The sequence below is a fragment of the Glossina fuscipes genome, unplaced genomic scaffold (assembly GCF_014805625.2).
Source record: "Glossina fuscipes isolate IAEA_lab_2018 unplaced genomic scaffold, Yale_Gfus_2 61594, whole genome shotgun sequence".
Lineage (NCBI taxonomy): Eukaryota > Metazoa > Arthropoda > Insecta > Diptera > Glossinidae > Glossina > Glossina fuscipes.
Genome location: NW_024003803.1, coordinates 96,415 through 113,223, shown reverse-complemented (window position 1 = coordinate 113,223; position 16,809 = coordinate 96,415). Strand labels below are relative to the sequence as shown.

Sequence of the window (16,809 nt, the reverse complement as noted above, 5' to 3'; positions counted from 1 at the left end):
GACGATTGGCAAGGAGAAAAGAACAAGACGTATAAGTAAATCCTAACTGAAACGTCATCACAAATTCAGCATTACAAAACTTTATCATATATTGTTTGAAAAGTTTGTGTTTTCTATTTTGATATGATCAAATAAATTTTCACATTATAACTTGAATTATGTAGTTGTCTCAAGAAGATGCGAGGGTGGCCTACTCTCTGGATGCACGGTATCAATGAACTTATAAATACGTGATAGCACCACGCAAGGGAAAGTTAGAGAAACGTTTTAGGTTGTGTTCTTATGGGAGAGTGTGATTCTAATGTTTTTGTTTACAATCTCCCTCGGTCAGAATGGTGTACGGGCAAATAAGACATCTTCAGGGCAGAAACTTAACCCAGAGGCAAAGCAACCTTGTTCCTAAGCGATGTAACTCTTTGGCGGTGAACTCTCGAGTGGCAACGTCGGCAAGGTTATCTCACGACTTAATATAAGACTAGCGTTCATTACCTCTCTTTAAAGTTATCGATGCTATGCGTTTTGCCACAAATGTTGTACAATGACTGCAGCCAAGAGAGTACAGTTGAATCTATCCATAATCATAGGGGGTGCACAAATTTGCGGGGTAATAATATAAATTTAATTGGGGCTAATACTGTGTTAACGGTTAATAAATGGGTACATGCATTCCAGAATTCGTTTTCAGAACATATGACTAGATGTATAGGCTTTCTTTGAAGCATCATAAAAATCACTTAACTGCACCCTGAAGTAAAGGTGATAACTCACATACTTGGCGATTTTATGGTCTCAGTATAAGGGTAACCAGTAATAAAAGCGTGAAAAGCAGGCTTACTGCCTCATCCTAATCAGTATTATCTGGACAGGATTTTCTATATAATGATTGTTGCCAATATCGTCTTTAGTGCTAGCCATGCTGCTGGATAAAATATGTTTTATAGAAATAGTAGTGAGCGTACCACAACAGTCTATTTTGTTGACGGAAACCTAGCCGATTGTAAGACATAATTAATATCTCGTAGAATTTTCATAGCACTACTGAGTTTCTTAGCACCATCGGGAACAAATTCAATATACATGTGGGACATTATAACATGTGTCTTGGGGTATTGTATTTCGTTTCCTTTTGGGAGTGTTTGCAATATCCTGAACGCTAAATGGCGTGCGCAACTTATGTCGTACGTAACCGTTAAACTCCTAGTTATTAAGTCATGTGGATCCATTTCAGGCTTGTCGTGAACAATTATTCTTCGAAATCGTGTTTGTGGGGACTATATTTGAATTTTTTATACCCATCACCGAAGGATGAGGGGTTATTCATTACGTCAAAACGTTTGCAACGTCCAGAATGAAGCATGAAAAATCGATTTTAAATCGATTTAAGCATGTTCGTCTCTCCATCTGAGTGCCTCTCCGTCTGTGTGTTTGTCCGTTTGTATAAAGTCTGTTGTAAACATTCTCTTGGCCGCAAAAATGAAACTAACGATTTCAAATTTAGCAGGAACATTGGAAATTCTTGCGCACAAGTTGGTGTCGGAAATCGGTCAAATCAGTCGAACCACACCCCCACAACACCACTTGAATTGAGAACATCTGTGTTTCTTAAAAGGAATGAAAAGTTTTTTGCTCTTTATTCATGTACAAAATTATAATGTAAATTTGAACGCATATTCTATGGTCAATGATGTCCTAATTGCACAAAAATGGGAAATATTTACAATCCCCATCCGTTATTATAGTGTGTAAAAATTAAATTTTTTTTCAATATATCTTACAACAACTTTTTCTGTTCTTTGTAGGATAACGACGACGGGTATAAAATATTCAGCCACGATCAAATATAATTTTCTTGGTTGTTCGATATTGGCATTGAAATATGACGGAAGTGACGCTTTCTTAAAACGAGGGCAATTATGTTTGTCTGCAAAACTGGGCCCGGGGATAACATATTAAGACTATACCCATTTGATGTAACACCAGAGGCGTTAAAAACTACACGCAATTTAGTGAAAGCACATTGGAGTTTATATACTGAAGATAACAATTGGCATTTGCAAGAAAATTTGAATCAGGGTTTTACTTAACTATATGGTTTAAGGCTCCACATCTGACAATAGCTTTATCATAAGCACGCTTGAGCGCATGATTATGCAAAATACTGGGTTTTAAGAAGGCAGCTTAAAAAATTTTCTAATACCAAATAGTTAGTTGGTTATTGAATTCAAAAATGATGACACGTCTTATGAAAGTCCATAACTATCAACCTTGCCTGTTGTTATCCATTCAAAAATAGTGTTTTGAGCCAAAAGGGAGGATTGCGAATCCTTTCTAATCCCTTTAGCTATTACTTGTGGGTACATGTTAACTCTTAGCCTCAAATCCATTGGGGATGCTTTCCCTAAGGACCAGCATCTAAAGAAAAGTCAACCAATGAAAGACTCTTAACCGAGTCAGCTGGTACGTAAGGAAATTGTCCAGTAAGGTTTTTTATTTGCATATCCATTTGATGAATGTGCGACTATATAAGCCCTTACATTTGAGTTTTAACGACTTTACTAGTAATAATTTAGTTTGAAGGTTATGAGAGAAGAAACTAGTTTCTTACCTGGAATCAACAAGCACCCTAGCTGTGTATCGTGCTTCGTCCACTAAAACATTGAACAAAGGGATACCTAAGGTTACGGAAAAATAATTTGTCTTCGGTAAACTAGCACAATCTACAATTTTGTGTAGACTTGGTTGCAGCAGTTGTCGATATCTGCGTATTAGCAGTTGGTGCAGAAAAAGCCAACCGGTTTTGGGCGTTATGAGTATTATTATTAGGGCAATTGTTACTGTGTGCCGGTGGCGAGTCTCTATTGATCAACTAAACAGAGGCCTTTACGCTTAGCTCTAGTTTACAATCGGATTTACGAAACACAAGCTGGCGTTTTCGTTTGCAGTTGCAGCATGTGCATAGAAATATTTGAAATATTTATGCAACTTTCCACGTTATATATGATTTATTTTATTGCGGAATTTTTCATTATTTCATAGCGTATTTTCACTAAAATTTGTTGAAACAGCTAGTGGGTATAAAAGTTAGAATTCTTCAATACAAAATAAAGGATGACAGAAAAGAGGTAATTTTTTCTACTTACCTACTATTCGTACATACACACTTATGCGTATACCATTGAGCATTACCACTTAAAAACTCTAAGGGCCGTATGGCCCTTTGTAATTCTCTCTGGCAAACAAATATCCACTTCAGTAAAATTTCTACTTCACTTATATAAATATAAGTGGAATTAATTAATTGATTAATAGCCTGCGTTGCTAGTGCTCAATGTCTCTTTTTTTAGTCTAAGAATTCAATTCATTAGTCTAAAATTAAAATAATAATAATAATAATAATAATGTTAGAAGTGTTTAAATTTGCTATAAGTACTCCTTTAATCGTCGTTTAACATATGATATGGATTGTGAATTGTAAGGAATATTGGCAAACTATTATGTTTCAAACAATCTTTGCGCTCAATTCTCTCCTTTGTGGTTTCCAAGCGACATCCTGATATCTGTATATCACATCCACGTTTAGCGTTAAAACGGTGTTGGTTTTGTTGTAATTCAATTGTGTGTATGTATATCAACAGCTGCATTTTATGTCGGCTTTGTTTGATCCATGTCCTTGTAAATCGATGTTGTTGAAAACGTCATTAGCACTTGAAATATATATTGCAGTGCCTTGTTTTGAAGAACTTGAGAAGATTACGAGTCATTATTCTTCTTATAGGCATAAAAAATAGATAAATAACTTATTCTACTTTCAAATAATGACTGAAATATTAACAGTTTCGTCTTCTCATTTAGTTTGTGTCATAAAAAGTGTTCCATTCCACTGAGTTTCGCTCAGGGCTGCCCAGCGGTCCGTTCCAAGAAAATTTGTTCGTGGAATTAACGGAACCTTCGTATTTCGGTGTTAGATCAAAAATATGTATTTATAGAATCCAAGAAGCATACAAGATGGCGACGTAACGTTATTTGTGACGTAACTTCGTGGTGAAAGAAAAAAACCTTGAAGCCTTGAGTGAGCAGTCATGCTTTCTCTTTATCGGTGTAAAAGTGTACTTTCGGGCCGGGAGTCTGTGAGATAATGATACGAGCGCACGCTATTATCCTAGGGACCTCGTTCCGGACGGACAACCCAACTACCAACCACTGGTTAGCGGCAGAGCTAGACTATACTTTTGGGCCGAAGATCCATAAGATAATGATGCAAGCGCACACTGTTATCTTACGGACCTTCGTCTGGACGGACAGGACGACAACTACTACTGCTTTGACTTACTTGTTCGTTCAATTGCTGCTGCAACACTAAAGGAAAGATTGCTGCTTGCGCGCTGCTTTTATACCTGTTGGCTGCCGCACTAATTCATTTACATTTAGAGCTTTCACCACGAGGTGTGTTTACTTAGGAGAAAGGTACATTCATACTTAAAGCTATTAAACGAAGTCATACAGTGTTGCATAATGATTTCGCGTGAAAATAACAGGCCTATAGTTTATAATATAAGAACTTAAAGTTTAGTGAGCTTAACCAGAGTTAGTTAATTTTTATTTACATTTACATAACAAGTCTGTTCATGTTCGGGGCGGTAAAGGAAGCCTCCTTCCTTACAACGTTTTTCAATTAAAATGGTATGATCCACCAAATCGAAGATTTTCGCAAAATCGTAAAACATGCTGCCTACGTTAGAGCAAGCATCGTCTAAGCATTCGCACGTATGGATGACTACACTTTCTACAGCTTGATCTGTTCCACAGCCTTTCTCACGTTGATTTTTAGGCAGACTAACATTTTCCAGGAATGTGACTTATTAAGTTTGCAGTATTTTTCGAATATTTTGTCAACTGTATACAAGATAGGTAATAGGCTAAGTAGTTTCCATCACCCTTACACGAGAATGTTTTGATATCGGTATAATTTTCTACACTTTAAGTCTACTAGGAAAAATAAGCCTGGTTATAGTTTTATTAAAGGTGGGCTAGGTACACACCAGTTCACTTAAACATTCACATGTTAGTGGAGGTGATATATTATCAAAACCCAACATCCAAGTTGAAACTCAGACCACAAATTGCAGCCGCATTACATTATGCCAGTCTGAAATACTTCTGGTGTCGTTTAACCGATAGGAGTGCATTCCAATTGTCCCCTGTATCGTTATTTCCCAGCAATTGATCCATCTTCTAGCATATAAAGACGTTCCACCACATCCATCATCTCTACGACATTGTACTTTTTTTTGACCCGAAATCGTGTAGAATTTCAGAAAATTGTTCTGAAATCATGTTTCTTGGTGACATAATGACTGCAGTAGCCAACAGTTTCCAAGAACTAGCCGTGGTTCAATAACGCTGATACATCCCCACCCAGAAAATCGTTGATACAGAGATACTTTCGCTTTTTCCAACATAACTCTCTGCTTTGTAGACTTTGAGGTCAATTTTGCTACTGCCGTATTTGTCGCGACGCCATCTTCCTTCCAATAAAATTGGTATCTTCAAAATCATTGGTATTCGAAGTGACGTCTATCTTTTCTATTACTTTCCTCATAGATTGAAGTGCATTAACACCAAGCTCAATTCTACTAACCAAGCAATCGTTTCAAACCGCACATTCGCCCAAATATTTCCAATTCTATTTTAACTCATCTACTCCTTTTATCAATAGTGAGCTTCATTTTTCTACTGCTTCGATCTTTTTTTGTTTTCTGGAGATTCTTTCATTATTCGCCATCGATTCTTACCTTACGCTCAGCTGATTTAATTTATTTAATTATGTTTTCATTACTTATTTAATTCGCTTTGAACTTCCCGCCACTATCACTTTTCACTTGTCAAAAAAACTGCTTATTGTTGTTACTCGCTAAATGGCTATGTTGCTATTTATCAAACTACTGCACAAGACTTGGTATGTTTTCAAGCATTGTATGATATTATTTTGATTTTCTTTCGCCTGCAGTTTCCATTTGCCCTTAATTATTATTGTGAAGGTTCATGTTGAATATTTATAATTTATTTATAATTTACAACCACAATTGTTTAGATTTATGGCGAACATCCGAGCCTACCACTATATATTCCCAGTACAAAGGATATTGAAAGAAATGGCTTGATATGTTGTCTGTCTTTGCCATATGTTACCATACATGCGAAAAAGCTGAAAGTCTATCTGTATAATGTATTGCTTCGTGCAATTTGTATGCATTATTACAATTCATGAACAGTAAGACATTCGCAGACAAAAAACAGATCCAAGAAAACATAAGTTTCGTCTGAGAGAAGAGGAATAAGTAGAGAGAGAAAAATTGTATAGCGAGTTGAGTTCGAAGTAAGCAATCGCGATTTTCGTGAGTCATTCTTCCGCAAGTACCTACAAGAAATGTTTGGTTGGAAGATCTTGTGGTCTTGAGTAGAACTATCTAAATTAGAAAAGTTGGCTGATGGTCACTTTCTTATTTAATAAAGTTTTGTTAGCTGTGCTGAGAATCAAAAGAATAACGAAAAAATAATTTCTTTCGTTTTGTTTATAAATAAAAATATAATTAAAGAGTACATAAAAGAAGCGAGGAAAGGAATGAAATAAGACTTAACAGTGGTAATAAATATATTTATAATATTAGACTACGGGTATATAATACTTAAACACATAGAAAAACATACTAAAAGAAAATTACAAGAAACTAAATATATGTGTAACAATTAAAATTACAAATGTATAAAACTTAAACATATAGAAAAACACAAGAAAATAGTGCTAAAAGTAAATCTTAAATCTAAGAACCGCTATAACAAATATAGTTATAAAATCAATCGTTATAAGAAAAAAGTCAGAAGGCTACAAACAAAAAACTTCTATTCTGAAATATAAGCTAGAATTAAAAATTATGTGGAGATTTGCGTATGATGGCGTACTTAGAATAGGGGTAAATGGACACTTATAGAGATATTCAACAGATAGCGGCGCTGCGATCAATCAACTTCGACCTTTAACAAGAATTAGGCAGCTAAGTTACTTATTTTCTTTTTATATATGCATGCTTTGTTTACATCACATAAAACGTGGTTGGAAAATAAGAAAAATTGTAATATTCTGCTAAAGGTAAAAACGTAATGCTTTCATGAATGTGGTATGTGAAGGGTGTGTAGTAATTGGGTGATAAGTCAACGGGCGGCCATAAGATACGATGACTCAAATGTATTATTATATAAATTTATTAGTGACTAATATTTTCTGTTACATTCTTTTTCTTTGATAAGTAATGTGGACTGAGTCCAAATGGGATTAGTAGGTATGTACAATCGTGGAGACCGACCTTTGGCCATAAAAGAAAATGCTTGTTCCTGTCCCTATCCCTATCTTCGACCTTTAAAATGGGTCCGGTAGATAAGTGCAAACGTGGAAACGCTTTCGCATACCGCCCTCCGGTCTGAGCGCAAAAACTTCGCCCTTGCCGGGCTGACGCACTAACAATAATCTGTGAAGCTGGCTGCTGAGCTATTCGAATTTCTTAACAGCTATCTGGATATCAATTCTGAAAACCAAGCGTAGTGACACCACTTAGAAATTAAATGTTCTTTGGTTTATTGGATTATTTTAGATTCTTTATTCTTTAACTTTCGTTTAAAATACGTGCTTATATTATAATGTATCTAATGTATGGTCAGTATCTTATATAAGAAATAACTTAATGCTAACTTAAGCAATATAACTAAATTAGGTTATCGCTTAGAATAATAACGTAAGCATATAATATTTTATTAATAGCTTATTACTAGAATTACACTATATTAACTAGGTTAGGTGTAAAATGTGAACATAGCAATAACTTGTAAATTACGGTAGAGTGCGACAAATCGATAATACTACACTATAGACAGTCAGAATACCCTCATTTAGATATATATCTGAACTCGTTTAGGAATAAATTTCATTCACAGGGCGCTTTGGTCTTAACTACAATTAAAATTATTTTTTCAAATTTCAGAAAGGAACTTTGGCAGATACTAAGAAACTTTTAAAATCAAACATTGCTGGCCGTACTGGAAAGAGACTTAATAACTTTACTACCACAGGCACTTTTTTAAACCAGCGAAAGCAACGGAACATGCGCGTATTACTGGATTCAAGTGTTTTTATGTCCGCCACGACGGCATACAACAATAAAAACTATGCCGTAAGCGATCAAAACTTTTCTAACTTAAGGTCTAAATATGATTTCAGCGACCCAAATGAGAGTTCTCAAAATAAAATTGGTGCTGAAAGTTTGCATGACGGCCATTACGGTGAAGAATCTGATCGCTCATTAACTGTAATGATACCTAGAGCCAAATATTACCCTTCGGCTATGCAGCAAATATTATTGCAACATCAGTTGGCTATGGAGCGTAATAACAACTTGCAATGCGAGCGGGGCACTCAAAACGAAGAAGACATATTGTTTGAAATAGTAAGTTGAACCATTTTTTATACAGTCCACATTGCGCAACCAAATGTCTTCAGAACCGAATGTTTCTTTTCAACCCATCATTTTTTTATGCAACTCTTCATTTAGTATCGCTTTGAGGTTCAATTACCAATTAGTTCTGAATTTGAATTTCAAACATAGTTTTGCCAACATTAATTGAAAAACTTTACATTACATATTTTTTAGAATAAATGTACTAATATTGCGAATTCGAGCGGTAATATAGGCTTAGAAGTTCAAATAATGCCGGGGGCTTTAGTTTCAGCCGGTTACGAGGTTTCAGCTATTGTGAAAGAAAGCAATTCAGCATTTGCTTCGAACTATCCAGAACAAAGTCCAAACTTAACGGCTTCAGAGGACTTGAGACAGGAACTAGCACGATCGATCAGGTGCGATCGCGTAAAATTTCATTGCGCCACAAAGTAAGTGCAGTGCCAACCGCTAATGTTAGTGCATTTAGCTAAAAAAAGTAGTAACCACAAAATTTTTTATTGAATTAAATTCCTCTTACAAATTTACAAACAATATGTGTGAATGTTTCAATTGAACTCATCAGAACTGATGTCATAGTAAAAATGTTGTTGTTCAAATGCTTTCAAAAGATTCTTTCATTTAAACTGTTATGCATAATGTTTAAGCTCCAACTATCAACCAATTTTCGTCATAAAATTTAAAAATTAAAACTCTTCGTCGGCTAACAAGTCATTCTCTTTATAGCTAGAGTATAGCTCAGGATCTTTTAGTAGTTCGTGCCATGAAATTTAGTAATAGCATTAGCGATTATGATAATTATGATATATTATATTCGCTCTGGAGTTCACAAGTACCAATTTACGTTGCTACGAAAGGAGGAAGAAAAACATGTGCTAGTAGGCAGCTACAACAGTTGACAATTGGAGCTAGAAACGTAACTAGCGTGTAAAGAAACTTGATTATCCTAGATTTTTCGATTTGTAATTATCGCGGTTTATTTGTAATTTACCTACTACCGGGTTCAGCAAGTAAACAGGTAAGTTTTTACGAGGTTAGGATTTACTTGCGGGCCAAGAGTCTATAAAGTAAGGAAGCGCACGCTCGCTTTTACATTAAGGACCCCGTTTCAGACGAGCAGAGCAAAAATTAGTAATTATCGGGGATTTACAGAGCTAAATCTTCTTTTCGGGGCGAAAGTCTATTAAGTAAGGATGCAAGTGCCTACCGTTACTTTAAGGATCCCGTTTCGAACGAGCATAGCAAACGTTGCTAATCACCGAGGATCTTCAGAGCTATGGTCTCCTTTCGATCCAAGAGTCTATAATGTAAGTTTGCAGGCACACACTCTCAAACTAAGGACTCCGTTTCAACAGCAACGGGCAGACTACCAAGCTAAAAGTTTAAGAGTATACAAGAACAGTTTCCACTTAATTTGGTTGCTGCTGAACAAGCAAGAAAAGATCATCGTTTGTTCGCTGCTTTTATAGCTGCTAGCTGTCACAACATTGATAAATAGCTTTCAACGCTATGGGTGTGCGTACTTCAAAAAGGTATTGTAAGATATATATATATATTGACGCTTATAACTCAAAATAGCAGAGTGTTTGAATGTTTAGCGGGTGTAGCATGCATAAAACCTTTTTTATATAACTTGAAGTATATAGGTCTATAGGTGCGGTAAAGTATGTAGCTTAAAGAACAATTGCGAAAAAGAGTTTGAGAGCTTTATTTTTAGAATAAATCTTAAGTCAAGAGTTAATATATTATAAAATGTGCATATTGGGGCGAGTATTCATAGGTGAGTAAAAGTATGAGGTCAAATACAATGTAAATGTAATTATAATCATGCGTGTTCAAGTATAAAGACAAGAGTGTGTTCCAATGTAAATTCAACTGCGAAGGGAAACGTATCGAATATGTAAGCATAAGTATGCCAATGTTAAAATATGTATATAAGTATGAATTTAAATACCCTGAGTACAATATGTTCAAAACCGAGGAAAACACCCAATTATTTATGTTGGCATAGTTTGAGACAAACAGGAACGGTGGTGTCCTGAAAGCAGCTCAACCTTTGAAAAGGGTAAGGAAGTGGTAGAGTGAATAGTTACTTTTCGTAGAAAGGATTACATAGAACGAGTTTCAAACTATTGGTGCCAGCAAAAGTTTTCACATAAACTTAATATGTTGAAACGTCTATGCAGTTCCTTCATTACATTATGTCGTTTATACGTAAAGTTGGTTCGTTTACTAGCGCTATTTTATTGATTATATCGACTTCTATTTGATTTCTAGCAAGCTTGTTTTGTTTTTTAAGCTTTTGAAACTCTCGATGTGTCTCTTTTTTCGACTAACGCAATTTAACCATATCCTTTTGAACTTCTTTCAAGTGATTTTGATTCAAATCCTTTAACTTCTGGTTAGGCTTATATTGTTCCAAATTCATATGGTTACAAGTTCGTTTTTCGCAGTTTTCTCTTATAAGGCTGGTTTCTACAAAATTGAATATTTGATTCTTTTTTCTCCCTTGATTTTCCACTACTTTTCACTTTTTCTCTTCTTTAATTCTACTTTGTATGCTTCTTTGGCCGCTACTCCCATGGTCTTGTTTTCTGCTTCCACTTATTGCAGTACTTTATTCGTTTTGTTATTTTTAATTCTTAATTTTCGTTTGCCTTGCCTATGAACTTCTTCTTCTTTTGCTTGTTTGTCCAAATGTGTGATAGCAAAGAATTTTTTCAAAAACATCATCAAAGATCGGCATAATCTGTGTTTACCTGACTTTTTTTGACTGGTATGACTCCATTTGCCACTATTATGGTGACGTTGACAACCCAATGACCAGCTTGCAGCCATTCTTGCAAATAATCTCTCGCTCGTTTATTGATAAACGTGCTGGTGAATGCCAGATATATTTAAAATTATCATCAGGTACAATTGCTGAATTGCATGCTGATTGGACGCTGGTCACTATTTTCTCTCGGTGAATTGTCAGAAATAATTTTTTTGACAGATTCTTTATATATTGTTGGCAGATTCAGTTCATCTGCACTGATGGTATACAACCATCAAATAAATTGCCATTCTCTTGTTCACAATTAAATTCTATTTGTTCTCTTTATTGTAATATGAAATTTTTTTATGAAAACATGGCCTGTAATTCCTTCGTTTTTAATTTCATCATTTTTGAATACCACAAAATCATGTTCTGTCTCCATATTGTCTATGTTTACTCTAGCTTTCAATTTGCCAATCGCATTTATGTGTAAGCTTTCCAAACCCTAAAGCTTTTTAAGGTTGTAAAGCATAATCTTTAAATTTCTTTTTGTGTACACTTTCTTTTATAATACAAACATCAAAAACAGTGTCTGTTAAGCAACTGATCTTTACATCGTTTATGAAAACTTTTTCTTTTTTTTCTATTTTGCTCTACAATAACGTTTATCCCTTCTTTACTTTGACTTTGTTGCTGCAATTTTTAGTAATATGTCAATATTTTATTTATTTATTTATTTATTTGTTTATTCCACTTATATAAGGAACTCAACTAAAAATTTTGACAGTCGAGTTCAATTGACTCTTAAATTATTTAATATTAAAATTTAGTATAAGTACAATAGAACAAATAAGAAGAAAAAAAGAAACACAAGAAAAAAACAAAAAAAGCATGTACACAACTGGCACAGAGAGCCACACCTACAACCGGTACAGGACCAAATTGCGATGGAACCCCTAAGCCATCGCAAACATGCATATGCTTGGCAACCGATAATAATTAACAACAATTAGCTTTCGACGCATCGTGACATTTTAAGGTTAAGAGCTAGTCTGAGTACGACATAGATAAATTATGCATATTAAGCAATGCTGCTTTAATGGACTTTAAAGAGTCCGATAATGAGAATAAGTGATAGACATGATTTAGGTTCTTGCAAACAACTTTGAGCGGGTTAAACAGCTCATAATTATATGTACATTCACCAAGCTAAACCAAGAGAAAGTGCCTAGAGAAGCGGTTAGGGACACTAAAGCTTATCTCACCAAGTAATGCAAGCAAGTCAATAGCACCATTTATTACTTCGATTACGCAGGAAACATCACGAACAAATCTATGTTTTTCAAGAGACGGTAAGGACAGCAGAAGCAACCAATTTTCATAGGGGGAAAAGAGGACCCCAATTCAAATTCCTAAGAGCAGACAGTAAGAATTGCTTTTGAACACATTCAATTGAATGTACATAGCATCTATATGAAGGAGACCACACGACAGAGGCATACTCAAGTATAGGTCTAACCAAACACATTTACAGCCTTTTAGTAATGTAAGGATCATCAAGTTCTTTGCAACAGCTCTTTACAAAACCAAGCACGGACCTAGCTTTGCTTAACGAGTGCTCAATGTGCAAGTTCAAACGTAATCTAGGGTCAAATAGAACGCCTAAATCTGCGAACATATCGCCGTCCTCCATCTTATGCGAATCAATGAAATACTGAGAAATGAATAACTTTCTTCTTGAGAAAGAAAGCTTCTTACATTTATTTGGATTTATTTTCAGAAGATTCAAAGAGCACCATGCAACCAGAAAGAAGAAGGAAGGAAGAAAACAGTTTCACATCATCAGCGTACAGATGTCTCTGAGGGTTTAACGTATGTACACTACCGTGAAGGTTCGAACTCCTCGAGGTTAATAATCCTCGCTACATACAGTGCCGAATTCGGCACACACGTTGCCATGAGGAATATTAAGTCCTCGAGTACCAGACGAGATACGTTATGGTCGCATCTCCCCTCTGGTGATGGCGAGGCACTATCTTATACCTCTGCCTTTCTGTGGGTAAGGCACCCGGTTGCGATGCAACTCCACACCGAGCAAGAGCTCTTCCCGCGATTTTTGGGCCAACTGCAGCCACCACGAAACTGTCGCTGTGGGCCATCCCCGTTGTCAGACCAAAGCTAGAGGAAGTGGTTTGGGGGCTCCTGACGTCCGTAGTACCGGAATAGAAAGGAAAAATTGAGAAATAATTATAAAAGTCTCCGGTCGGACTTTCTCGGTTCCATAAGACCCGCACTCGGCGTGAGATAGTCATTTGGAGGAAACCAGTCAATACCATGCGCATGGGCATAGTATTCTCACTGAGAGGAACGAGGCTCATCTCAACCCCTTAGGAAAAACTTTTGTGGACAGAGTCCGAAGACCGAGTGTACAACAATAGCGATGTAGGGGAAACGTGGAAACGGATTTCCCCACATCGCCAACCAGAGAGAGGAAGCCTCTGGTAATACTTAAGAACTCTATGCAGCTCCTAACCCCCTGTTGTTCAGTCATAGTCACCGTACAAGAAGAGTCGTAGCACGGAAAAGGATCAGACAGAGTTGTCCAGATCAAGTCTCTCGGCGCGTCTCGGTGCGTCTGATGAACGCCCGCTCTGCCTTTGGAACTGTTCTCTAAACGGGATTGCCTTAAAGCACGGACACGTTCCTTTAAAAACGTGATACGCTCCTTGAAATTTAACCTCTCTAGTTCATCATTACTTAACGCGTCAGTTGGCAGTAACGGCAGTACCCTCTTTATCCTGAAGGCAGTGCAAATACGCTTTGCTTCCAGGTTTGAAGGGGGTGCACTCAACGATACCTGTGACGCGCCCATTGAAACCGTCCGACACACGGGCAGACAAACTAACAAAATAACTTGCTGGCAACTCAAAATTTTATTTTGGCCAACAACAGTCTTAATCGCTCGGTGCCATATTGGTGACCCATGAGTCACACAGCCCACGAATAGTCCGCCCTATATGGCCCGAACACCACGTCTGGTTAATCCCCATTCACTCCGTGGGACACGGTGGACCTGTCCTACCACATTCAAAAGTTTTTCCTTCACTCTTGCGAAGTGAGGGAGAAAACTCATCCTTTCGCCTATGCTAATACCCAGATACTTGACTACAGTCTTGTACCTAAGGCTAGCCCCATTCATTCTAATCATTGGCGGTTGTCCGTGTGAGAGGTTATCTTTCAATAGCATCATCACGGTTTTCTCCAGTGACACACTCACACCAACACCTTCGCCCCACTCTGTAACCATATGTATTATACGCTCTCCGAGCTGCTATCATCAGCCTACATTAAGACCTGACTGGAAGTAATCATCGATGAGAAATCACTAATGTATAAACTAAATAAAATGGTACCTAAGTGGCCTTGAGGTACGCCAGAAGTCACGGGGAATTCATCCGAGGTGATGAAGTTAAACAGAACCCTGAACGATCTATTGTGCAGATAAGAGCTTATCCATTTCACTAAATAGAGAGAGAAGCCACAGGCTTGGAGTTTAAAGATAAGTAAGTTATAGTAAACCAAATCAAACGCTTTGCTTAAATCAGTGTATATTACATATATGCGAGAGCCACTAGAAAAAGCTTTGAACACATGACTAGTAAACTAGTACAAAGTGTGGAGAAATAAACGAATTAATGGCAAATGCCAAATGCTGAGTCACAATTCGCTCAAACAGCTTAGGCAAGACACCCAACTTGGCTAAGCCCCTACAGTTCTCAACAAACTGTCTACTTCCACTTTTGTGAATGGGAATATAGAAACTACTCTTCCAATACATAGGGAAAACACCTAAATTCAAAGACCGGTTATAAATCTTAGATATACCACCATATAACTCAACAGTGCAAGATTTAAGTACACATGATGGAATTCCATCAGGGCCAGACGTACAACTAAATTTTAGAGAAACCGAGTTAGTTATAGGATATGTGTAGTTTGCGGGTAAATCAGAATTAGCAGTCGAAAAGTTTCGACGCAAGTACTCAGTGAACAGATTTGGTTTTTCAAAATCATCCGAGGAATCAGACCCATTAAAAGAACCACGCGAGGGATGTGTGGAAATTTTTCTTCCTGAGTTAACAAATTTAAAAAAGTATTGAGGATGAGCGAACAAAGAGGATTTAATGAACTGAAAGTATCTGCAGTAATAATGGTGGTTGAGGGAGTTAAATCTATGCCTCGCCACCGAGAAAGCGATATAGTCGAGCGCAAAATCACTTTTCGAATATTTTTTGAATAGCGAGTTTTTTCTATTCTTGTGATATTTAATTGTCTTATTAAACTACGGGGGACACCTGCTTCGAGGTCGACACTGCTTGATCGGAGCAGATGCAGCAATAGCTAGACTTAATGTATTGTAGAACGATGACGATAAGCTTTCAATACTATCGGTTGAGAAATCAAGCCGCAAATGCGAAAGACGATGTTTTAGCAATACAATATTGATTTTATGAAAATCATAATAATTGTTTGAAAAAGTTTGATTAGGCTCATTAAGGCAGTTCAACGAACCAACATTCAATGGAAATGGAAATGCACATTGACGGATGATAAGGATCCTCAGGTAAACTAAAAGGTGGACAACGATTTACGTTAATCTCGGGAAAATTAGCAAATGCAGAGCTCAAGCAGTCTACCATTACAATTAGGGGTACGACTATATTGACCCAAATTATGATCAAATAATTCGCTAAAGAACACAACAGCCCTATTAGATGTTGAAGTACGAATCAAACAGCCAGAATTATCAATGTTGCACCAAGTGACTTGACGCAAATTGAAGTCTCCCAACGCAACAACCAAATCGGAGGGTTTCGACTGCTTTGCTACTTCACAAATGAGCGCGGCCTGTTTCTTATACATGGAGATATCAGAATTTGGCGGAATATAGGGGCAGTTGTATAGTTGTTTGTTAGCCATTATCACCCGAATGGCGATAAATTCAACTTCAGGAGTAGTAGGAAATTCAATTGATTTAAATGGAAATGACGAATATATGGCAATTAATACACCACCACCAATGCGATTTAATCGATAATTTCTGAAAACCTGGAAAGAACTGTGAAAAAGTTCAGACGAATGTAGATCAGGTTTTAACCAAGCTTCAGTGAAGGCCAAACAGGAGAAGTCCGTGCTCACTGAATTTAGGAAGTTAGAACGAATTTTTGAAGTTAGGCCCCTAACATTTTGATAAATGTTAGGGGGTTAGAGATAGTAAGCCTGAAGAAACATTTCGTTTTTTTGAAGGCGACAAGACTACTAGTTTACTATTACGGGGACGATCACGACGAGTAAATTCCTTTATTAAGGATCTAACTGGCCACAGTGATTTATCTAATACCATATCAATGTTTTCAGTCGGAGCAAGAATTTTAAAAGAAGCGATTACGACAGAGCGAATTTAGAAATACTAACTCGTGTTAGATTGACTGAAGGGATTTTCACCGCCAGATAACTTTTTATGTTATCCATAGCTGTATCCGGTGC

General features: G+C 36.7%; 1 protein-coding gene across 2 annotated transcripts in view; it reads left to right on the top strand.

Annotated features, from left to right (window-relative positions):
- Positions 1 to 9,108, top strand: part of LOC119643744 — a 128,769-nt gene extending 119,661 nt beyond the window's left edge. For both annotated transcript variants that reach the window (XM_038043203.1, XM_038043204.1), the window contains exons 9-10: positions 8,034 to 8,495; positions 8,700 to 9,108. In XM_038043203.1, coding sequence (XP_037899131.1) covers positions 8,034 to 8,495; positions 8,700 to 8,939 — 702 coding nt within the window. In that variant the 3' untranslated portion in view covers positions 8,940 to 9,108. The remainder of the gene's footprint in view (positions 1 to 8,033; positions 8,496 to 8,699) is intronic.
- Positions 9,109 to 16,809: the final 7,701 nt, after the last annotated feature.